The sequence below is a fragment of the Scyliorhinus canicula genome, chromosome 9 (assembly GCF_902713615.1).
Source record: "Scyliorhinus canicula chromosome 9, sScyCan1.1, whole genome shotgun sequence".
Lineage (NCBI taxonomy): Eukaryota > Metazoa > Chordata > Chondrichthyes > Carcharhiniformes > Scyliorhinidae > Scyliorhinus > Scyliorhinus canicula.
The window spans coordinates 183,697,741-183,721,684 of record NC_052154.1 but is presented as its reverse complement, the minus strand read 5'-3'; the positions used below and the strand labels follow the sequence as shown (position 1 = coordinate 183,721,684).

General features: G+C 43.7%; 1 protein-coding gene across 2 annotated transcripts in view; it reads left to right on the top strand.

Annotated features, from left to right (window-relative positions):
* ext2 (exostosin glycosyltransferase 2) overlaps window positions 1–23,944 on the top strand; it is a 192,016-nt gene that overhangs the window by 70,031 nt on the left and 98,041 nt on the right. For both annotated transcript variants that reach the window (XM_038808295.1, XM_038808294.1), the window contains 2 exons: window positions 17,902–18,041; window positions 19,334–19,427. In XM_038808295.1, coding sequence (XP_038664223.1) covers window positions 17,902–18,041; window positions 19,334–19,427 — 234 coding nt within the window. The remainder of the gene's footprint in view (window positions 1–17,901; window positions 18,042–19,333; window positions 19,428–23,944) is intronic.

Genomic DNA, 23,944 nt, shown 5'->3' with positions numbered 1-23,944 from the left:
TGGCAAAGATAGCCTTGAAGCCGCGTTCTTAAAGTGCATTAGGGACAATTTTGTGGAATAACACATTATGAAACCAACCAGGCAACAGATTATTTTAGACCTGGTAATGTGTAATGAAACAAGATTATCATTATCTCATTATAAGGTATCCTCCCGGTAAGTATGATCGTAACATAGGATTTCACATTTAGTTTGAGTGTATGAAATTTGGGTCTGGAACTAATGCCTTCAAACATAAATACAAGCAGTTGTAATGTTATGAAGACAAGAATTGGCTCGAATAGAATGGGAGAATAGGTTAAAAGGTAAGTCGGTAGAGAAGCAGTAGCAGACATTTGTGGAGATAGAATCATAAGATAAAAAGAGATATTTCCTAACTTTCAACAAAGATATGTTCCATTGAGAAAGGAAGACTCTGAGAAAGATGTGCAACCCGTGGCTAACTAATGGAACTTAAGGATGGTATCGAATTGAATAAAAGGTGTACAATACCGTGAAGATCAGTGGTAGGTCAAAAAATGAAAATTTTAAAACCAACAAAGGATGAATTTTAAAAAAACATAAGGGGGAGCAAATAGCATTCAAGGGTAAATCAGCAAGAAGTATAAAAACAGAATGAAAGAGCTTCTATTGATATAGAAAAAAGAAGAGAATAACTCAAACAAACATTGGTCCCTGAGAGAGTAAGACTAGAGAATTAATTAATCAAAACAAGGATATAGCAGAGACTTTGAACAAATATCTTGTATCTGGCTTCAGGGCGGAAGATACTAAAAACATCCTATCATAGTCAAAGAATGAGGAGCGGGAGAGAGGAATTTAAAACAATCATTACATTAGAGAAAAAAGTACGAGGCAACATATACGACTAAAGGCTGACAACTGGTGGCCTACATCCTAAAAGGGGCCCTAAAAGAAGTGGCTGCGCTTGCAATCTTCCAAGATTCCCTAGATTCTGGAAAGATCCCAGCGTGATAGGAAAACCACAAATGTAACACCCCTATTCAAGAAAGGAGGGAGACTGAAAGCAGGAAACTGCCATTTGGCCTAACATCTGTGGTTAGGAAAATACTGGAATCTATTATAAAAGAAAGTAGTAGCAGGACATTTAAAAAAAAAAATCATAATGCAATCAAGCAAAGTCAATGTGATTTTCTAAAAGGGAAATGGTGTTTGACAAATTGGAGTTCTTTGAGAATGTAACAAGCAGGGTGGATAACGGGGATCCAGTGGGTGTAGTATTTTTAGATTTTCAAAAGGCATTCGATAAGGTGCTACATAAAAGGTTACAACATAATCTAAGAGTTCATGGTGTTTTTTTGGGGGCGGAGGGCAGCGGTAATAGCATGGGTAGAGGATTAGCTCACTAACGGGAAACACTGGAAACAGAGTCCACAAGATATAGGAGCATAACGAGGCCACTCGGCTCACTGAGTCTGCTCCGTCATTCATCATGACTGATATGTTCCTGATCGCCGTTCTCCTGCCCTTTCCCCATAACCCCTATCCCCTTATTAATCAAGAACACCAGGTTTGTGCTCGAGGTGCTGTTACCTACAGGGATACTGGCCAAGAGCTGGTATGTGGAATTCCACAGAATAGTTCTTAGAACGCAAGAACTAGGAGCCAGGAGTAGGCAATTTAGAATCTCAAAATGTTAGCATGCAGGTACAGCAAGTAATTAGGCAAATATTGGTCTTTATTGCAAAACAGAAGGAATTTAAAAGTAGGAAAGTCCTGTTATGACTGTACAAGCTATTAGTGAGACCACACCCAGCGTACTGCATCCAGTTTTGGTGTCCTTATCTGAGGAGGGATTCACTTACAGGCTGTTCAGAGGAGGTTCACTGGGTTCATTCCTGGGGTGAGGGGTTTGTCTTATTAGGAAAGGTTCAGGTTGGGCCTATACTCAATCGAGTTCAGAAGAATGAATAATGACCTCATTAGAACAGAAAAGATTCTGCTTGGCGGTGAGGGACCTGACGGGGTAGATTCTGGGAAGATGTTGGGAATCTAGAACTTGGGCATAGTTTCAAAATGAGGGTTCTCCCATTTGAGGAATAATTAATGACACTCATTAATCTTTAGAATTGTCCAATCTCAAGAGCAGTAGAGGCTGGATCACTGAGTATGTTCAACACTGAGCAAGACACATCACCAACAAGTGACCCGAGGGCTTTGGGGGTATGAAGCGATGATCAGATCAGCTTTGATCTTATAGAATTGTTGCCAATTTATTGAAATACTATCCCACCAGCGTCAACAATAATGTTGCTCTTTAGAGTTGCCAATATGATACTGAGGCTCTTGTTATGTCCCAACAGCGTCGCCAATTTGTGGGGGTTTCTCACTGAACCACAAGGCTTTCCCGTATATCCGTCAAATGACCACACAACCAGTTAGTCAGTTCAAGTTCAAAGATGATTTATTTACACATAAAGGTTACTTCGACATGCAAGCACAATATACTAAAAGTTAAACTGCACCTATCAACTACAATAGCCTATACTTATCTTAATGCGACCGGCACTGTGCAAGTGGATACGGCCTTCATCGTGATCTCACGTGGCTGGTTTGAAGAACTGGCTCTGTCTCTGCTGGGCTCATCCGTCAGGTAGCGATCATTGGTCTTGAGCTTGGCTGCCTGGTCCTTATGCTGCAGTTGGACTGGCACAGGCTGGATTCAAAGGAGGCTGGCACAGGCCGGGTCCAAAAGAGACTGAATACATGGCTGTGTCCCCTTTTATCCCTCGTGGCTTTCGCGCTCTTTGGTGCGGTCCTTAATCTTGGACCCAATAATTCGACAGGGCTTCAATCACTGACTTCGATTTTGGCCAATAAAGGGGCGGGTGCCTTGGTGGCTGGTCGGTTCCTTAGCGGTCATTGACCTTGGCAGTTGGGCCTTCTGAGTAAAGGGAGTGGCGCCGATCAGTATGGGGCTGTATCGGTTTCTTGAGTGCCGTCCTATTGTTCTGGGAAATGGGCCATTAGAATGCAAACAAGCGGGGGTTTCGATCAGGTCTAGCTACCTGCGTTTCAAATACACAGAAGCTCTGTATCTGTTTGAGTCCTGGGTTGGCCATAATTCCCATGGTTCTTTGCAGGTGGCCATCTCAAATGGCTACAGAATGACGGAGCATGTTCGCTGGGCCGAATGACATTTTCCTATGTCTTTATATTCATTTTTTGGCACTTTGGGACGATATTCAATGGTTGCTACAATGGGAATTATTCGTAACTCTTGCAATTTCTAGCTGCTGTGAACTGGCAGCATGAGAAGCCGAGAGCTGGTTGACTGCCCAGACTCATGGCAATAAAAAAACAAAGTACTGGAAACAAACACTTAATCTTTCCCACTCCTGTATATGCTGTTTGCTAAGAAATGTCGGTGAAGCCCATCTTTCTGCACAGCTTGTTGTGCAAGGAATTTAAAACCACTTCTTCTATCCCACCTCACTAGCCATGTCTTGATATATTGAAATGTCTGTTTGACTTGTCCAAAGTGTGGAACTGGAAACAATTCTGAGATTACCTTTCGGGTTTTGTCCGTCAGACTGAAGACTAATATCTCAAAACCGCTGCTGTAAAGCCCCAATCCTATTCTTTCCCAGATGCCTGGTTTGCACGCTCCCAGAAGTTTTTACTCCTGTTATGTCACTTACTCTGCCACCAGGGAAGAAACACATCATGTGTGATTCCTTGTCACAGCTGGAAATTATGTTGACTATCCCTCTTAATTATTATGTTTCCCACCAAGATGCCTGTTCTTATCAATGTAGAGGTGTTCATTAAATTTTTTTAAAATATAAATTTAGAGTACCCAATTATTTTTTTTCCAATTAAGGGGCAATTTAGTGTGGCCAATCTACCTAACCTGCACAACTTTGTTTGAGTTGTGGGGGTGAAACCCACGCAGGCACGGGGAGATTGTGCAAACTCCACACTGGCAGTGACCCAGGGCCGGGATTTGAACCCGGGTCCTCAGCGCCGCAGTCCAAGTCTAACCACTGCGCCACCATGCTGCCCGTGTTCATGAATAACCTTGTCTGTGCCTTTGTTCTTGTGCACATTGCAGATGTCAAGAACAGTATACATATCCAGACTTAAATTTCCTGTGCTAGTCACCTCCATCTAGCAGATGCTGACTCACTTTCCCTCCTCTGTTTCACTTTGCCTCTCTATTTACATTGTCCAGTTAAATGGGAGTGGCCGTGTCTGGTTTCACACTTCGCTATCCAGATGTAACCAGAGCAAATCGTGGTGTTAGGATAACAAAGTTAGTTTTAAGGGATTTATATTTGTAGCGGTAAGCATTCGAAAAAGGTATAGTTTTAGGCAGGTTAAATTTCATGTTCCTGTGCCTGGAAGGAACCTAGAGTTAGATTCATGCTGGACAAAGAGTGTTTGTATGTGTGGGGGTTGGTTACGTTCCAGCCATGCTGCCTTGATATTACTGGCCCTTACTCTCACGTCCTTGAAGGAGCTAAGAGCACCAGCATCGATGCTCTGTCAGCACCAGCTGGACCGGCCATGTGCTTAGGATGCCAGAGTCCCGACTGCCAAAGCAAATCTCCTTTGCCCAGTTTAAGGGAGGCGCTCAAGCAAGTGGAGGACAAAGGAAGCGCTTCAAAGACACCCTGACGACTTACCTCAAGAAATCTAGCAACATCGATATCAACGCCTGGGGGACCCTTGCTCAGAAGAAACATACCCAGAGGAACCTTCTGATTGAAGGGACACAATTTCTCAAAAACTTTCGACGGCAAGAAGAAGTTTGGAAAAAGAGCCTAAGAAAGGAATGCCAGCGATCTCTAGTCCATTCACGTACCGGAAACACCGGGCAGAGATGTGGCTCTAGGATCTGCCTCATCAACCATGCAAGGATCCACAGAACCTATGACCTGGAAGGTTTCATGGATAGACAATCATACTCATTAGCGAGTGATTGCTGAAGAGTTATTCACACCTCACTTCTGGAAGTCAGCTCTTTTGCTCATACTTGGACCAAGGTCCTAATGAGGTCTGGAGCTGAGTACCCTTGGCTCAACCTGAGCACCGATAGGGAGCTTGTTGCAGAATATAATTTTGAGTACAGAATGCTTTTATAAACCTTTCTCCTATGTAATTGTTTTACTGGCATCTGTTGAGGGTTCTGAGCTTTGAACGGGCTTTTTGTAGCATACAAGAGAGCATTCTACAAGCCACATCTGTTTTACTAGAGCTCCTGTTTTTCATAGTTATTACTGTTATTGTTAAACTCATTTCTTATTTAAATAAAAGTTCCTTTTAAACAATGCATTCGACTACCTACTCTGTGCTCTCAAGTCGCCATGTTTTTGGTGATGAGAAAACGGCAAGGAAAGTAAATGTTTTTTGGTGTTCAGCATGCTGATACGAGGTTGCATTCAGTGAGTAGCTGGTTTTCATTGTGGGTTTATTCAACGGAATTTAAAATTAGCACCATGTCTATGATCGGGGTAGGGGGAGTGTTTAATGAACAAAGAAAGGACTGTACAGAATACACGGAGAGGCTGCGGCACTTAATTTTAGCAAATGGATTGGAAGATGCGGCGAACCAGTGCGCGATTCTGAGTATGTGTGGGGTGCAGACTTAATAAGATGATGAGGAATCTGGACACCTGGGAAGCTGGGGAGATTTTATTTTGAAGACTTAATTACTGGTCCAAGAATCGCCATAATTTGAAGCGCTCGGTGATTGCTCAACGATTCAATTTCCACAACCATTTTTGAAAAGCAGGTCAATCAGCAGCTAATTTTGTGGCAGTATTATGCCAGCTTTCAGAACACTGTGATTACAGTGAAGTTTTAGAAGATATGCTTTGAAATATGCTGGTCTGTGGCATTAACAAAGACAGCATTCGCCGTCAGTTGTTTGGTGAAACCGCATTGACTTTTTAGCAGGCTCTGGAACCTATCCAGCTTTGGAAAGGGTTGCCAGCAATGCCAGGGTTATTCAGTCGGCTAATGGTAGCGCCCAAGCGGGCTGCACCAAATATGGAAAGAAGCTTCCAGAAAAAAAGTTGAAGCAGTGGGATGTTTTAGGTTTGGAGGGACATGCTATGCAAATTATTGCAAGTTTCTGGAAGCTATTTATCACCAATGCAACAAGAAGGCACATTTAGTGAAGAAATACAGGAGTGTGAAAGATGAAGGCTGAGCAAGAAAGTTTAAACTCGAAGCCTCAAGCAACTACGCACAACGTTGATACCTCTGAGCAGGCAGAGGGTCATGCTTACAATGTGTTTCATGTTTATGAAGTGTCAGCGAAGCCTATTTGCACTACAATGATGGTGGATGAGAAGCAAATCAAGGTGGCGGTGGACATGAGCTAAAGTGGTCAAAGTGAAGGGGGCCCAGTTTGCTAGGGTGTGACTGGCTCAGCAAAACTCCATTGAAGTGGGGTGAGATCAAGCACACAAATAGGATAGAGGATGTTGTTAAGAACTATCTGGACATGTTCAAGCATGAACTGGGTACATTTAATGGTGCTACCTTGAAATTGTAAGTAGATCCTCTGGCTACACCTCGCTTTTCAAGCCCAGGGCTCTTAGAGGAGGGGCTGGAATGGCTGCCAAGGCTTAGAATTATTGAACCTATTCAGTTTTCTCATTGGGTAGCTCCAGTTGTTCCTGTCCTTAAGAATCATGGTATGGTGCGCATATGTGGTGACTACAAGCTTATCATTAGCCAGTTTGCCAAGTTAGATGTTTATCCTTTGCCTAGGGAATATTTGTTTCGAACACTTACAGAAAGCTAGAAGTTTTCAAAGCTGGACATGAGCCAGGCATATCAACAACTCTTACTGGAGGAAGATTCGAAGCAACACATGGCCATCAACACACACACACTGTTGTTCAAATACAATCGCTTAGTTGTTGGCATTTCCTCAAGTCTGGTGATCTTTAAGAGGATGATGGACAACCTGTTACAAGCCATTCCTCAGGTGACAGTCTACATGGATGACAGCTTAATTACAGGGAAGATGGAGGAGTAGCACAGTAGCAATCTGGATAAAGTTTTAAAACGATTTTCAGAGGCATGACTGAATCTGAAGTGGAGCAAGTGCATTTTCCAGGCACACAGCATGGAGTATCTAGACATAGAATCACTGCACAAGGCTTGTTTCCTCTGGAAGGGAACGTTAGAACGATTAAGGAAGCTCAGGAATCATAAAAGCACTAGTGCAGAAGGAGGCCATCCAGCCCATTGAGTCTGCACCGACCTTCGGAAAGAGCACCCTACCTATTCCCTATCCCCATAATCTAACCTTTGAACACTAAGGGGGCAATTTTAACATGACCAATTCACCTAACATGCACATCTTTGGATTGTGGGAGGAAACTGGAGCACCCGCAGGAAACCCACTGGGAGAATTTGCAAACTACACATGAGTGTAAACTCCGGGAATGTAAGAGCTCAGGCCATTTATGTAAAATTCTTGTCAGATCTGTCAACAGTGTTGGCTCCGCTGTACCTACTTCTGCACAAAGAAACCAAAAGTGGGAGTCCGTACAGAAGACTTTCAAATATCTGAAAGCTCTGCTGCAGTGCTCTCATCTGCTACTCCATTTTGATCCAAACCGGAAATTTATCCTGTTATACGATGCCTCTCCCTACCGTGTGGGAATGGTACATATCATTTATTGGGGGTTGGGCCCGGAAAACCCATCGATTTTGCATCTAGGATGTTGAAAAAGGGCTAAAAAGGGATATTCAGAGTTCGGCAAATTGGGCCTATCTTTTTTGCTGTGAATTGATTCCATCAGGACTTCTATGGCCATTCATTCAACATATGTACCGACCACGAGCCGTTTAGGAGTCTTTATAGTGAGTCAAAACGTATTCATCCCATGCCCTCAGCAAGAATACAGCGTTGGGCCCTTAAGGTGTCAGCTAATTAGTACAATATCTTGTGCAGAGAATAGAAAGACAAAGCAAATGCTACTTGGTCAGCCATCTCCCGTTATGGGATTTGCCATCCGAGGTATTATGTCCTCCTGAGACAGATTTCTTACTCAAGAGACTGGCATTATTCTCCAGTAAGTGAGAAGCAGATTAATCAGTGGACAGAGAGAGATGCTATTCTGTTGCAAGTTATAAGATTTCTGATTCAAGGATGACCATCTATCATTGAAGTGATGAGTTGAAACCTTGTGAAGGTAAGAATGAGTGATCAGGATGGATGCATATCGTGGGGTTCAAGAGCTGCCGTTCCGCCCCCTGGACGTTCGCAGATCATGGAGGAAATTCATGAGGTTCATCCAGGTGCTTCTGGAGTGGAATGTCTAGCCAGGCCTTTTGGTTTGTGGCCTAATATGGATTTGGACTTGGAAAACAAGGTGAAATCCTGTTCATCATGTCAGATGAACCAGAAGATGGCGCTACCAGCGCCACTTCATATCATAGAGATCATAAAATTTACAGTGCAGAAGGAGGCCATTTGGCCCATCAATCTGCACCAGCCCTTGGAAAGAGAACCCTACTTAAGCCCAGGCCTCCACCCTATCACTGTAACCCAGTAACCCCACCTAACATTTTTGGACACTAGGGAGCAAATCCACCTAACCTGCACATCTTTGGACTGGGAGGAAAGCGGAGCACCCGGACGAAACCCACGCAGACAGTGGGAGAACATGCAGACTCCGCACAGACAGTGACCCCAGCCGGGAATCAAACCTGGGACCCTGGAGCTGTGCTAACCACTGTGCCATCATGCTGCCCGCTATCTTTGGGGTTGGGCTGATGAGCTGTGGTCCAGACGGCACGTGGACTTTTAGGGACCTTTCATGGACCACATGTTTTTGGTTGTTGTAGATGCGCATTCAAAATGGCGCAAGCGCATATCATGAGTAATGTTGCAGCTCCTGTGATAATTGAGAAGCCAAGTCAATTTTTTTCAACTCACGATCTACCAGATTTATTTGTTTCAGGCTCCCAAAGTTCCTCCTGTAAACCTGATAATCTGTTTGAACTGCCTCTCTTTGGCATGGTAGTCGTGTCCTTCGTTGTGCTTCTCTCATCTCCTGCGCACTTTTGCTCTGAGATCAAGGTGAAGCAAAATGAGCTAGGTTTTCGGCGTCCTACCTAATAACTATTCCACTGGAGTGAGCCTGGCTCTGGATTGACGTGTGATGCAATACTGCAATAAAAATCTTGAGAGCTTATACTCGAAGTATTACCTGCCATTCTCTTCAATTCCTCCTTCAGAGTTTGAACAGCTCGTTCTGCCAAACCAGTCGAAGTCAGATGCAACGGTGCAGTACGCATATGGCCTATAGCATGCTTTTGCATGAATTCTTGTAGTAATTAACTTGTAAATGTGGTGCCAATATCCGAAACAAACAAATATAGTGCAGATTTAGATGTGCAATATTATTGGGTATTAGATTAATTTTCAAAAATGTCATAAATTATTCATAATAAGATTTCCAAGCTGAATTTCTCCCTTTATTTTCAAAATTATAAAGTGCTTAATATTGCAACAAATTGAGTTTTGAAGTGCAGTCATCATTGAGGGAAGAATGTTGGCTAGGGCACCAAGAAAACTTCCTGCTGTTCTTTGCTTTTTTTTCTCCATGCCCTTTCCCAATTGGCTTTGAAAGGCTGGTGGTAGTGAGCCGTCTTCTTGGAGTGTTGCAGTCAGTGTGGTAGTTGGTTAATCTTTGGTGCTTCGTGCCTTGGAATTTTTAACATCCATTAGAACCAATCAAATGGCAGGCGGGCCTGGGCTTAAGGATGGCATCTCCAATGATATGGCACTTCTTCAAATTGACTACAAGTCTTTTTCGGTTGTGTGTTTAGCTCCGAGAGAAAGAGAGCCTTGATCCCACAACCTTCGAAATCAGCCAGAGTGCCACCATGTGAGCCAAGCTGGCACAGTATCGATAGAGAGGTTCTCACAATTGTATTGTGAATCAGTTTCGATGAAGATAAGCATTTTGTTTCTGATTGTAAATTACCTGGAGTTATAAATATAGAGAATGCTTTTTCCCTTTATAGACACAGGGCGCGATTCAGTGGATAAGTGTTAAATTCCACTTTTGGCACGTTTACAAGGTGTTCCTTGGCGGCTACAGCACCGAGAAACACGCCACTATTCGCCGGAACTTTACTGTTTTCTTAGGCCTCGGGGAGTTTCTCCCTGCCAATGCCCCACTTGGAATGATTTCCTGCTGGCGAGCTGATCTCACCAGTAGGGACGGCTGATGGCAGATCAGGAAGCTATTTTGACTGGTCGCCCAGATCTCCCCTCCCTCCTTTATTGACCCCCCCCTCACCAAACCATAGCCCCAAATCTTGTGGCCCCTGGAAACACCCCCCACACTACCCCTCCCGGGCACAGCCCCATGTAGTGCGAAGCTGGCACCGCCAGCCTAGCACTGACAGGGTGCCTGGGTGTCACTAAGGCTGGCATTGCCAATGTGCGTTGGTGCTGGGAGTGCCAGTGTACAACCCTGCCCGTCCCTGACCACCCTTCGGTCTCCAGTGGCCTGCGAGACCCCCAACCCCAAGGTGCTGTTACATCTGGTCTAAATGATGCCCTGGCAAGGTATTGCTGACGCTGCCGTTGAGTCCCGGGCACCAGGTGAATCCGGTGTCCGTGTACGGCTCATTTAAATATGCTGATCTGGATCTCACCCAGTGAGGGCGTGGTCCGGATTACTCCGGGAGCAAGTCTGGTGACTTGCAATCGACCCGGCGCTGAGCCCGATTTGGGACTCTCCCGATTCATCAGTTGCGCCCGATGTGGAGATGGTCGATAGCTTTAAGTTCCTGGGGATCACCAACACCAACAGTCTGTCCTGGCCCACTCACGTTGATGCGACAGTCAAGAAAGCCCAACAACATCTCTACTTCCTACGGAAGCTAAAGAAATTTGGCACGTCTGCATTGACTCTCACAGACTTCTACCGATGCACGATAGAGAGCATCCTATCCGGCTGCATCACAGCCTGGTATGGCAACTGCTCAGTCCAAGATCGCAAGAAACTGCAGAGTGTGGTGAACTCAGTCCAACGCATCACACAAGCTTGCCACCCCCACATTGATTCTGTATACACCTCCCGCTGCCTCAGGAAGGCAGACAGCATTATCAGAGACCCCTCCCACCCAGGCATTGCCTTCTTCCAGACCCTTCATCAGGCAGAAGTCTGAAGACTCGCACATTCAGACATAGGAACAGATTCTCCCCCACAGCTACAAGACTCCTCAATGACTCCCCCTCGGACTGATCTGTTCTCTGTAAGAACACTGTTCACGATGCCCTATGCTGCTCTTGCTCATGTATTTGCTTTTTTGCTTTGTTTGGCCCCGTGTTCCGCACTGTAACCAATCACTGTCGATGTACCATTTGTCAATGTTCTCTGTTGATTATTCTTTTGTCTGTTATGTACGTACTATGTATGTTCCCTTGGCCGCAGAAAAATACTTTTCACTCTACTTCAGTACATGTGACAGTAAATCAAATCAAAATCAAATCAAATCAAAAATCAGGTCCGTAATTTTAGAATTATGTGAATGATGCATTTTGTCAAATCTTTTTAATAATGTTAAACAATGGAAGGAACTATCATTAAGATAAAGAGAGTAGAACAACACAAAAGAGATGAAGCAAGGAGAGGGAGTAATAATCAGAAATCATTTCAGCTTAAAATTCTGCAAGGAACAACAATATCACGGCAGCAAAGTTCATTGTTTTTCTTGAACTTCTGAAACATCTTAAAAACTTTGGGGAGCAAGAAAGAATAAATTTGCACGTTAGAATTTGAAATTAAAGATGAAGGAATACAATTCAATGTATAATTAGTTAATGAGGTAGAATATGGGGGGTGGTTTCTTTGACTTTTATTGTTAGATACTTGGATGATTTTGCATCACGCTAATTGTTCTCCTATTTAATGACAAATGAATGGGGGAAGAGGGTAAGTCTTGTAGCCTGTTTTATCCAAAATTCAGCTGAAAGGGGCCGACTAGATTGCCACTGCTACAAACACAGCTTACGATCATGCACCTTTCAAAAATCAATTGTTTCAAAAAGCTTATAACACAGATGGAAAAGATTTTCTGTCCGGTGTCCAGATAAGGGGTACCTCAGCATGTGTGCAATCCCAAAGGTACTCTCCCACGTGTGCTATTCAAAACCTACTTAAGACAAATACATGCAGAAACTTTATCATTATTTCAATCCTCCTTATGAGGGTTGGGGGCACCAGTTAGTAGAAAAAATACACCCTTTCGTCTCCAGATTTATGATGGGTACTTAGAAAACTTTGCTGCCATATGACCTTTCATTCCAAAGAAGTATCTGTATTTGGTGCCCTTCATTTGAACTAATGGTTTCACGTGCCATTAAGTTTGTGATGTCTTCAATGTTAGGAAGGTGAATGATCTATATGATTTACTCATAAAATATCCCAGTCTCTTCTGGCAAAAGGACAGAATAGTACTGAGACATGATCTAAAATTGGTCCCTGCATCTTTTGATTCTCCTCTCCTTCCCCACTCCACATTAGTCTGCAATAAAATACTGACTTCGTGTGGATGTCGAAAGGCTTTGCGATGTCGAAGCTATTGTTAAAATAGAACTTACACGTAAAATATTGGAAACGTGTAGTTCCTCTAATGAACATGTACATGTTAGAACATTTATCATATATTAGCATCTAGATTTTGTACTTCATCAGTTCATAAAATACTGAAGAAAAGTTGCTAAAACGGGGGAAATTACAGTGCCAGCTCAGGGGCACAATTTAAGATAGTATATGGGCGTGCACAGGAATTCTACCACTGAAATAGTGTTACATTTTTCAAATCTGGATTTTTTTTTCCTCCACAGCTGCTAGTGTGTATTTCATGTCAGCGATATTTCGACCACTTTTACCATGATTTTACTCAGCATTTTCTGAGGCAGCACCTTTCATGTGGAGCTTTGGTGAACCTCTCCCACATTTATATATACTTCGCAAAGAAATGGCCACCCGCACTTTCAAGTGAATAACTGTCTAAGTGATGCTTAATCTAATTAACCACGAAGTGAAGAAACTGCGGAATTTGCTGCCATCGGGAGTGGTTGAAGTAAACGTTAGAAAAGCTAGACAAGCATATGGAAGAGACGGGAATAGATGGGAGAAGGCCCCGAGTGAACACAAACATCCGAATAGACTTGGGCCGAGCAGCTTGTTTCTATGCTGTATGCCCACTGTTGTTTTATTTAGTGCACTGGAGTGTACAGTCCTTATGAGCCCCAGTGGAACTTTTCTGCCTTGTGTGTCTCTCAATTTTGAAGTCTTCACTCTAGTTTCTGCAGTGTCTCACATTTTGAAATTAGTCATAAAGTTTTACAGCACAGAAATAGTTCCTTTGGCCCATCGTGTCTTGTTGCTCGTTCTGGTGAGTGTGCTTTACACTCAGTTGGCTCTGTTTTATTCCTTAGCCCTAGAGTCGCCAGGTATCCTTATGATACCGCCACGAGGTTCAAGTTCAGATCAATGACTCAATACACCAGTTAGTAAGGTTCAATCAAACACATTTATTATTACACAGTAAATCGATACTCATGCAACTAATACTAACGGACTAAACTATTCCTACCACTATAAGCCAATACTTATCTTCGATAAGGGAACACACTGGATCAGGAAACAATGGCCTCTTGTTCTGTCCTGAGACTGCAGGCTTCCCAGTTGGTACAGGCTAAGGGGTCAGGAGTGTCTACTCTCGTAGCGAGCATTGGCTGGACACTTGTCGGTGTAGCTGTTGGCCAGGCATCTCCTTCTCATGTTCAAGTTCTTAGAGAGCTGCTGCAAAGGTGTTCTGCTGGGAGGGCCGGCTAAAAGAGCGAACTATACTTGGGACCTGACTTTTATAGGTCACAGGGGCTTCGCGCCCATCTGGGCGGACCCTATACCTGCTTGCAATCGATTGGACCTCATACCAATCGATTGGTTTGAATTCCCCAATACTGGGGCTGTTTCCCGATCGCTGGGCGGTTCTTGGGGCTGTTTGTAACTTATTGTCCGGGACTCCTGCTGGCGCCGAAGCGTCTGGCTTGACCTTTGTTATTCTTGATTGTGTCCATTGTGCCCGGGAATCGCTCAATTAATATGCGCAACTGTTAGTTTCAGTGCTGTCTGGTTTCTTTGCAGACAGAATACACAGGGAGATTCTGCAGCCTGCCTGTTTTCCTTACATTGTCCTGTTTTCCCTGCATGCATTTCAATTCTCCATTTTATGTCGGGCAGTGGCCAACTTCGGTGGCTACAGTCTGCACCAACCATCAAGCACCTACCTTTTCTAAACTTATTTTCCAGCACTTGGTCCATAGCCTTGTCTGCTATGGCATTTCAGTGCTCATCAAAATGCTTCTTAAATGTTGTGAGGGTTTCCACCACCGCCTCCACCACCCTTTCAGGTAGCAAGTTCCAGATTCCCACCACCCTCTGGATGAAAAGGTTTTTCCTAAAATACCATCTAAATCTCCTGCTCCTTACCGTAAATCTATGCCCCTGGTTATTGACCCTTCTATTAAGGAGAAAAAGTTCCTCCTTATCTACACCTGGATCTCTGCCTTCTCTGCCCTTAGGAAAATAACACCAGCCTAACGAGCCTCTCTTCATAGCTGAAGCTCTCCAGCCCAAGCAACATACTGGCGAATCGTCTGTGCATCCTCTCTCATACAATCACATCCTTCCTAAAGTGTGGTGACCAGAACTGAACACAGTTTTCCAGCTGCGGTCTCAGAAGCATTTTGTACAACTCCAGCATCATTTCACTGCACTTATATTCTATGCCTTGACAAATAAAGGCAAGTATCCCATATGCCTTCTGAACCACCTTTATCTACCTGTCCTGCTACCTTTAGGGAACTATGGCCATGCACCCCAAGATCCCTCTGGACCTCTGCACTTCCTAATGTCCTGCTATTTATTATGTATCCCATTGGCTTGTTAGTCTTCCCAGAATGCATTACCTTACACTTCTCGGGGTTAAATTCCACTTGCCACTGTTCTGCCCACCTGAACAGCCTGTCTATATCACCCTGTAATCTAAGGCTTCCACCCTTGCTATTTACCATAAACTACTTGTACTGAAATGTATTCTATATGCGGACTACAGAAGGAGTTGGACTGAGATCCAGATGATTCCATGAATGAGCAGGCCCTTGGACAGTGATTTTAAAATTTCAGTCAATGCCCATTTATAATTCATCATTTTAAGAAAACTACACATACACACACTTTCCTGAGCTTTTTTTTAGGAGGGAACTGTTCTTGAAGACTGATATCCTGTGCTTTAGCTTTATCTGGAAAGTAAACTAAAATGTACTTTGAGAGTCATTTCCTTTTGAGAAAGACTTGGGCCAGAATCACTCCGGACTTTTTCCTTGAAGGTCCGGGTGATTCTCCATTTTCCAGGAGGCTAGCAGAGCCCCGGCCTGCGTCCTGCAGCTTTGGCTGCCGTCGGGGCCCTGCTAGCCAGGCCACGCATGCGCACGGTGACCGCAAGTGGGTCCGCGCATGCACGCGGCGGCCTACCTTGGCGTGGGCGCTGCTGACATGGCGGAGCCACACCGCGGGCCCACGAGGAGGAAGGTACGTCCCTCCCAGATTGCGATGGCCCGCTGATCGGTGGCCCCCGTTCACGGGCCTGACCACCGCTGAGGCCCCCCCCCCCACCCCCCCGGAGCCAGATACCCCCTCTCCCCCCACCAGGACTGCCACATGTAAACCACGCCGGTGGGTGTTCGGCCGGTCGACCGCAGAGGATCACCATTGGGGGGGGGGCCTGTTCCAACAGCCACAGACCGGCGCCTTGTCAACCCCGCGTGCGCGGGACTGGCGGGCCCGTGGAGAATCGCAGAAGCGCCGTTGCGCCGGATTTCCGGCGTGAGCGGCTATTCTCTGCCCCCGCGCCGGGCGCAATTCCTCCGCGGAGGGTCGGAGAATCCCGCCGTTTAACTCTGGCATTATGTTTGTTCAATTCTCTCAGTCCATTTTGCAAAACGGTGCTGTGGAACCTAACTTTATATTGGGTGGTTACAGAACAAAATAAGTTTATCTGCGTGGGCTTTCACTTTAGTTTCTGTTTGTTCTTCTCAGGCGTGAGTGGTGTTAGGAACCTTTTATTGGTGCACCTAATTGGTCTCTACTTCATCCAGCTAGCAGCCTTGATGGCACAGTACCAGTTCAAGAATTTAGCCTTTAGGTGGATCACAGGTCAGACTAATGTTTATTTGGTTAGCTCGTCAATTAATTAATATTTTTCTGAATGTAAAAAAAAAAATCTCAAGTCAGCGCAAATCCATTGAATTGTAGTTGTAGTAGGAGCTTAATAGTCTTGTGAAATATATCTGTGTGGCTCCGCAAAGCAATGTTTTGTACAGAAGAGGTATTTATGTTTGCCACTGGTATTTTTGAAATGTTCAACATTGGTAATTATCTAAATGTTTAAATACTTATTCCTAGTCTTTTGAAACTCCAGCTCCTATGTCGTATGTGTTGTCTAATTGATCTTAATTTTCTAAATAGAAACTGCATACAACTGTAAATAGTTTTTGATCTGATTTTTCCACTGGAATGTTTTAAATGATAGCTACAGTAACCAGATGAAATATTTAGCACTCCCTCACCAAGCCTGGCCGCCTCCCTTGCTTTCCTCGTTTAAGATGCTGCTTAAAACCTACCTTTGCGGCCTGGCTTTTGGTCATCTGCCCTCATTTTCTTATATGACTCAGTGTCAAACTTTGTATGATAATGCTCCTGTGAAACACTGGGGTGTTTTGTTGCATTAAAGACTCTGTATAAGAGTATGGGAGTTATCCCTCGTCAATATTTATTCCCTCAGTTAACATCACTAAGAACAAATGATCTTTGTGGAGGCTTTCTGCCGTACACATCGAATGCTGCATTTCCCATGTTACAGTGGCTGCACTTCACTGGTTGTGGAGTATATTGGGACACCCTAAGGTTGTGAAAGGCTGCATAGAAACGCAAGACTTTTTTTTATAAATACTGGTTATTGTCTGGATATCTAATGTTACCAACTCCGATCAAAGTCGGTGAACTTCCAGCTGGTAGCTTTCCTCCTTCATTTGTTCGTAGTCAACTGGTACTTTATGGTAAATTGTTATGTTATAATTTCAAAGAATTCTACTACTTTTATACTATCTAAGCTTAATGTTACAATACGAAGATACTACCACATTGGAGCTGCATTATTTTAGTTCCAGGGTGTCCTTCAATCTCTATGTTTAGATGGCTGTTTAAACTTTACTGTAATGGTCCTTGACACCATCTGATTTTTAGTACGAGTTATTCATTTATAATCACTCCAGGTTGATGTATATTTTGTTTACTAGTATCCAGCTCCACCTAATAGACCTCAATCTTTTTCCACGAATGCGGGTAGGTTAATGGAATAAAACGTCCCAAAACGTGTCTCAGGAGCGTTCTAGCCAAAATTTGTCATTAACATGCATGTTCATTTTTCTAGCGGCATTTGATATAAGAAAAGTGTTGCGGAGCTATTGAGGGAACGAGCGGACACTGAGCTGTAATGGAGAGTTTCTCCCATCACAGATTTGACCAAAGCCTTTGTCAAAAATGTTTTAAGAAGCCTTTTGAAAGCAGAGAGATTAATAAGTGAGAAAAGATTGGGAGTTCTATAAAATCCAGATATGGTGGGTAAAGCATCTCTTGCAAGAGGTGAAGAGCAGGGCAGTGTCCCACTTCCTTTAGGTTTGAAGTTTTATGCTAAATTTTTCAGGTTTTTCACATTTCCCCGGTTTGCGTATTGAGCATTTATGAACTTTATGCAAAATCTGTAGCACCTGAAGCCCTGACTAGACTGTGCAGCTGATGTGTTGTCTCTATCTGATGACAGGATGCCATGTTTTGCATTGTGTTGCGTGGAGCACGTCTTGGGCAAGCTATCCTAAGTGATGTCCTTCAAGCAGGCTGCGTTCCGGTGATCGTTGGGGATTCTTACATCCTCCCATTTTCAGAGGTTCTGGACTGGAAAAGGTATGCAGTGTGCTGGAATTTCACCAGCTTGTTTTCTCCAACAGAATGGGTACAGCTGTTTGTACAAGCAGTATGAATGAGTACAAAATTACTTTTTGTTGTCTGAACCATTTTGCTCACTGAATTTGTCATCACTTGTACCGTGAGCTTTAATCACGGTTGATTAAAAGATTCGGAGCTTTTGTGTTTTCGAATATTTGAATGCTGGACAAGATTTTAAATGGCAGAGACCTCATGTTGGAACCATAGAATTCCTACAGTGCAGAAGGAGGCCATTCGGCCCATTGAGTCTGCACTGACCCTCTTGAAAGAGCATCTTGCCTAGGCCCACTCCTCCACCCTATCCCCATAACCCCACCTAACTTTCCCACATTTGGACGCGAAGGAGCAATTTAGCTTGGCTAGTCCATCTAACCTGCACATCTTTGGACTGTGGGAGGAAACGAGCATCCGGAGGAAACCCACGCAGACATGGGGAGAAAGTGCAAACTCCACACATTCACCCAAGGCTGGAATTGAATCTGGATCCCTGCCGCTGTGAGGCAGCAGTGCTAACCACTGTGCCACCGTCCTGATGGGTGAGATGTTCATGTTTTAAATTTAATTAGTTTCTCTGATCTGTTTCCATAATGAATGTTGATAATTCACTAACTGTGTGGTGCTCGTCCCCTCGCCAACCACTGGCAAACACACTGATTTTGGGGTGTTAATTTTTCTTTTGTGCCATTGCAGTGGTATAAGCTCTTCAAGTTTTCAAATCTCCGCGTGAGTGCACATTATTTGTTTTTTAAATGCTTACGGTTTGTGATTGAACCATTAAAGTTTATCTATTGTTTAACTGACCTTCAATGAACTTCGGTTGATTTCACACACTCTTGAAAGTGAAGGTAAATTTAATTCGAGAAAACTATGCACTGTCCGCAGAGCTGCTAAGTCTCCTGCTGCTTGTCTGGCTGGGACTACATTACCCATCAGGGCATTGTTTATCAAGAATAACTGGAGCTGAGTGAGAAGATTCACAGTTCTCAGTGATATTAATGCACATGCAAGTCCAGGCTCATTCAGGATTTGAAACTTACCTAATCATATTGCACTATTGTGAGCAGTTGATGCTAAAGCTTCAAGCATGAGGATTTGCTAGTTGCCAAGATGTTGCAATACTACTGATTTTCCATGCAAACATACACCAGCACATATCTGTGGTTTCAGAAGCAAAGAGGGAAAATTGGGATAATCCTTCCATATTCATTTGTGTAACCTTAACCATTACTTTCTCTGTGTTCATTTTCCAGAGCCTCTGTGGTCATACCTGAAGACAAGCTTTCGGAAATGTACAGTATTCTAAAGACTATTCCTCAGCAACAAATTGAAGATATGCAGAAACGGGTATGTCAAAGCGAATATATTTCCTAAAGTTTATGTCAGTTGAAATTAGATTTGCACATAACTGAGATGTGGAAAAATTTCTTCACCCAGAGAGTGGTGAGCCTGTGGAATTCTCTCCCACAGAAAGCATTTCAGGCCAAAACATTGTACGTTTCCAAGAAGGGGTTAGATATAGCTCTTGGGACCAAAGGGATCAAAGGATATGGGGGAAAGTGGGAACAGGTTACTGAGTTGGATAATCAGCCATGATCATAATGGTGGAGCAGGCTCAAAGGGTCTACTCCTATTTTCTATGTTTTTACGACTCTTTTATCGGTTACGATATCTCTATTCCAATGCTTGGCTATCAATTTTTGGGTTTGTTTACAGTTGCGGATACGCACAAATTGAAGTCCAATCTTGAATGATAATTAGAAAATGTGTGTGTAAAGATAGGTGAATAGAATATGAGTGTTATTAGGGTGATTAAATTCAATTTTCACCAATTTCTACCAATAAAATGCAACTTTTGGTGTATAAGTGCAAACAATTTTCTCCCAAATTTGAACATAAAAACAGAAATTTGCTTTTTTTTTAAAAATCACTGTCTTTTGTTTGCGCCCAACACCATTTCTCTAGTATTTTAAAGGGTAGAATATGCTTGTTTCATTATAATAGGATTTACCTTCAGTTCTTACAAAAAATATTGCACAACATTTGCTTCACAGAAGGACCACTTCCCACTCCTGATTTGTTTCCAGATTTAGAAGAATTAACTTGCATTTATATAAGACTTTATCACAACTTTGGGATATTAGGAGTTTGTTCCTTGAAATGCGGTGAATGTTATTATTTCAGCAAATGAGTCAGCAAATAAATGCAGAGAGAAACATAGAAAATAGAAGCAGGGGGCCATTCGTCTCTTCGAGCCTGCTCCGCCGTTCATTATGATCATGGCTGATCATCAAGTTCAAACAATACCCTGATCCCACCTTCCACTTGATCCCTTTAGCCCTAAGAGCTGTATCTAATTCCTTCTTAAAATTACATAACATTTTGGCCTCGGCTGCTTTCTGTGTTAGTGAATTCCACAAATTCACCACTCTTGAGTGAAGAAATTTCTCCTCAGTCCTGAAAGGTTTACCCCTTATCCTCAAACAATGACCCCTAGTTCTGGACTCCCCATAAACAGCAAATGAATCAATTTATCTTGGTGTTGAGGGAAACGTGTTAGTTAGGACTATGGTGATCTCTGTGTTCCTCTTAAAATAGTGCAAGATTATTTACATATGCTGCTAGTAGCAGATAGAGCCTCATTTTAACACATCCTCATTGGTATGATAGTACCTCCAAAGGTGCAGCTCTCGCTCAATACCATAGAGAAGTATCAGACCAAATGCTCAAGTCCGTAGTCTGCCAGTCTTCTGATTCAGAGATTGGGATGCTACCACTGACCAAGCTGACATTTATCTCGTAACAAGACTAGGATCTTAAAATTTGCATTGACACTTTATTCAATTGAGCCGTAAGAGGCTCCTGAAGCAGGTCATTATCGCATGTCTACATTACAACAGTAACTACACGTCAAAAGTTCTTCAGTAGTTGTAAAGCTCTTCTACAAGTCCACTGGTCGTGAAGGGGGCTTTATAAATACTTGCTAAATTTATCATTTTTTTTAAAGCAAAGAGGTTATGGGATGTTTCCTTTTTAAAGCATGTGGTGGAGAGCAGTTTTCTACTTAAGATTGTTCTCTTTTGCTGCTCACTAAAGTAAATAAGCCCAGATGAGTATGGGCCTCTCTTGCTGTTTCATTTGCCAGCTGCGACTCACTTGTTGTTTGTGTATCTCTGGTGTCACAGGCAGCTGGAGGATATTGTTGAGTGTTTTTGGACCACTTCTCCGCTCTTAGAGCAGCAGAACTGTCATTTAATGGCAATTGCAAAGCTAGAGTTGGGCATTGGCTGTCAGGCGGTGTCAGTATTTGAAGGATTTAAAATGTTCACCGATCTCTTTGTATTTTTAAGCACAACTCATATTAGCCATCGACATCACTTCTGCTGAAAGCTGTGATCGACTTGTTATTCCTAAAGGGTTGCAATCCATTGAAAATAAAATTGTCAGAAAGTGCACCGTGGTGGTGTGAAATTGAATGAAGTACAGAGAACACTCAACGTAAGGTCAGAGATATTAAAATGCAAGTGTAGCGGATGTAAGAAGTCTGAAGCAAAAATAAAAAAAGCTGTACATGTGCAGCAGGTCAGTCAGCATCTGTAAAAAGGACAGTTTGCATTCCATGATAATTTTCTGCCAATTCTGAATTGAAGGAGATTTTTCGCTAATCCAGGAGCAAAGGATTTTCTGCTGTGCTGCAAAAGTTAGCCTTTCTTCATCTGTGTCAATAAATTCTCCTATCTGGGAACCCCAGAATTAGGAACAAAGGATCAAATTCTACGATTGTACCAAATATCCTCTCAAGCTCTTTAAGTACACCAGACCAGTAGGATTTAATTTTGACACAGGACCGCAAACAGTGGCCGGGATTCTCCGATCCTGCGGCCAAGTTTTGACGCCGGCATCAAAAGCAGCGTGAGTGACTCCGGTGTCAAAGGGCCTCCAGGCCCAGGCATTCACCCCTTCCTAAGGGGCTAGTACAGCGCCGGAGTGATGTCCGCTGCTCCGTCGCTCAAAAGCCGGCGCTCCACGGCCGGCGCGGGTCCGTGCATGCGCGCCACGGCCGGCGCGGGTCCGTGCATGCGCGCCACGGCCGGCGAGGGTCCGTGCATGCGCGCCACGGCCGGCGCGGGTCCGTGCATGCATGCCACGGCCGGCGCATGTGGGTTGCGGTCTCCGCGCCGGTCCCCAGGCAATATGCTGGAGCCCTATAGGGGCTGGCATGGAGAAATATATGCCCCCCACGGAATTAGCCCGCCTGCCTATTGGTTGGCCACCGTGGAGGCCACCCCCAGAGTCGGATCTCCCCCCCCCCCCACCAAGACGGCTCCCGCAGGTCCGGCCGGGTGGGACCATATGTAACCCACGCCGGCGGGACTTGGCTGAACTCGGTGGGCACTCGGCCCATCGTGGCACGGAGAATCGCCGGGAGGTGCACTTTCAATGGCCCCCGACCGGTGCGACGGCGACCCCATGAAAGCAGCACTAAACATGTCGCGCAACCCACAAATACCTCAAACCCTCCAGGTATCGAGTCCATGGTCCATAAGACCTGGTGAGAAATGGATGGGAGAGAGAGCGGAAGTTAATTTTGATCTCCCTTCCAGCTGATGGACATCCTCCATCGTCTTAAGAGTATTTATAAATATAGGATTTTCACGCTTGACAAGCCCAGACTTAAAATCTTTGTAAAACAGGGTCTGTTAGGAGTATACCGACGGACCTGCATCAATGTTGAGCCAAATCGAGGAGGAGTCCTCCCGGATCCATGTCGGTATGAATCTGAGATAAGAAGCTAACTGGCACATTTTAATATTTGGCACCATAACCTAGGCAACACATTCACCTTGATCAGTGCTATTCTGCCCAACGACGATATCGGTAAGGTGGATCAACAGTGCAGGTCCCACTTAATAGACTCGAGTAAAGGGGGGGGAGGTTTGTCACATACAAGTGTCTAAAGCAGGAGTTCTCAACCTTTTTTAACCCATGGACCCCTTTTCCTCTTAATTTTTTTTTGTGGACCCCCATAGCCATTCCTAATCCTTATATTTTGTCCGATGACTAAATTCCATCTACCTTACCGTGAGGGTTGGAAACGGATTAGCGGTATTTTCGTACGTTGCCAAACTTATTCTAATATGAAAAGTAATGAAAAAAACTTTTTACTGACTAAATTGCATTAAATTACTCTAAAAATAACCAATTCATATCAAATATACACAGTTTCTAGTGATTACTGTGTTAAATCATTCATTAAACTTGTCAAGGAGAAACGATGGGTGATTTTCACCTCTGTTTGTTCCAGGTAACTTTGAATTTACGACACTGTCAAATGTAAAGTCTTTTTCTTCTACTTGATTGCCATAAACAATTCATAGCTACATGAATATTTCTACTTTTAGTATTTTAATATGGCGTAGATTACTGTAAAAATTTAATTCTCAGTAATAACAATTGTTCTGAAGTAGAATTGCTCTATGGACCACTAAAATATCACCGTGGACCCCCGTTTCGGTATTTTTTTTGTGTGGACCCCCAGTAATGTTACATGGACCCCCATGTGGACCCCGGTTGAGAACCACTGGTCTAAAGGCAGGGGTAACCACAAGATCCAAATAAGTAAACCAGGAGAGGACCACCTAATGCGCAATTAGCAAAGGCCTCCCTCTCAGCCTTCCCAATAGCATGGCCTCAGACTTGGTAAAATTAATTTTCTAACCCAAGAAAAAACTAAATTTCCCACCACATAATAATAGCGGGAACAGAAACATCCGGCTTAGATACAAGTAGCACATGCCATCCATGTATAGTGTAATTTTACGTTGCTTTCCTCCACTGTATAGCCCAAAATCCGAGGGATCCTG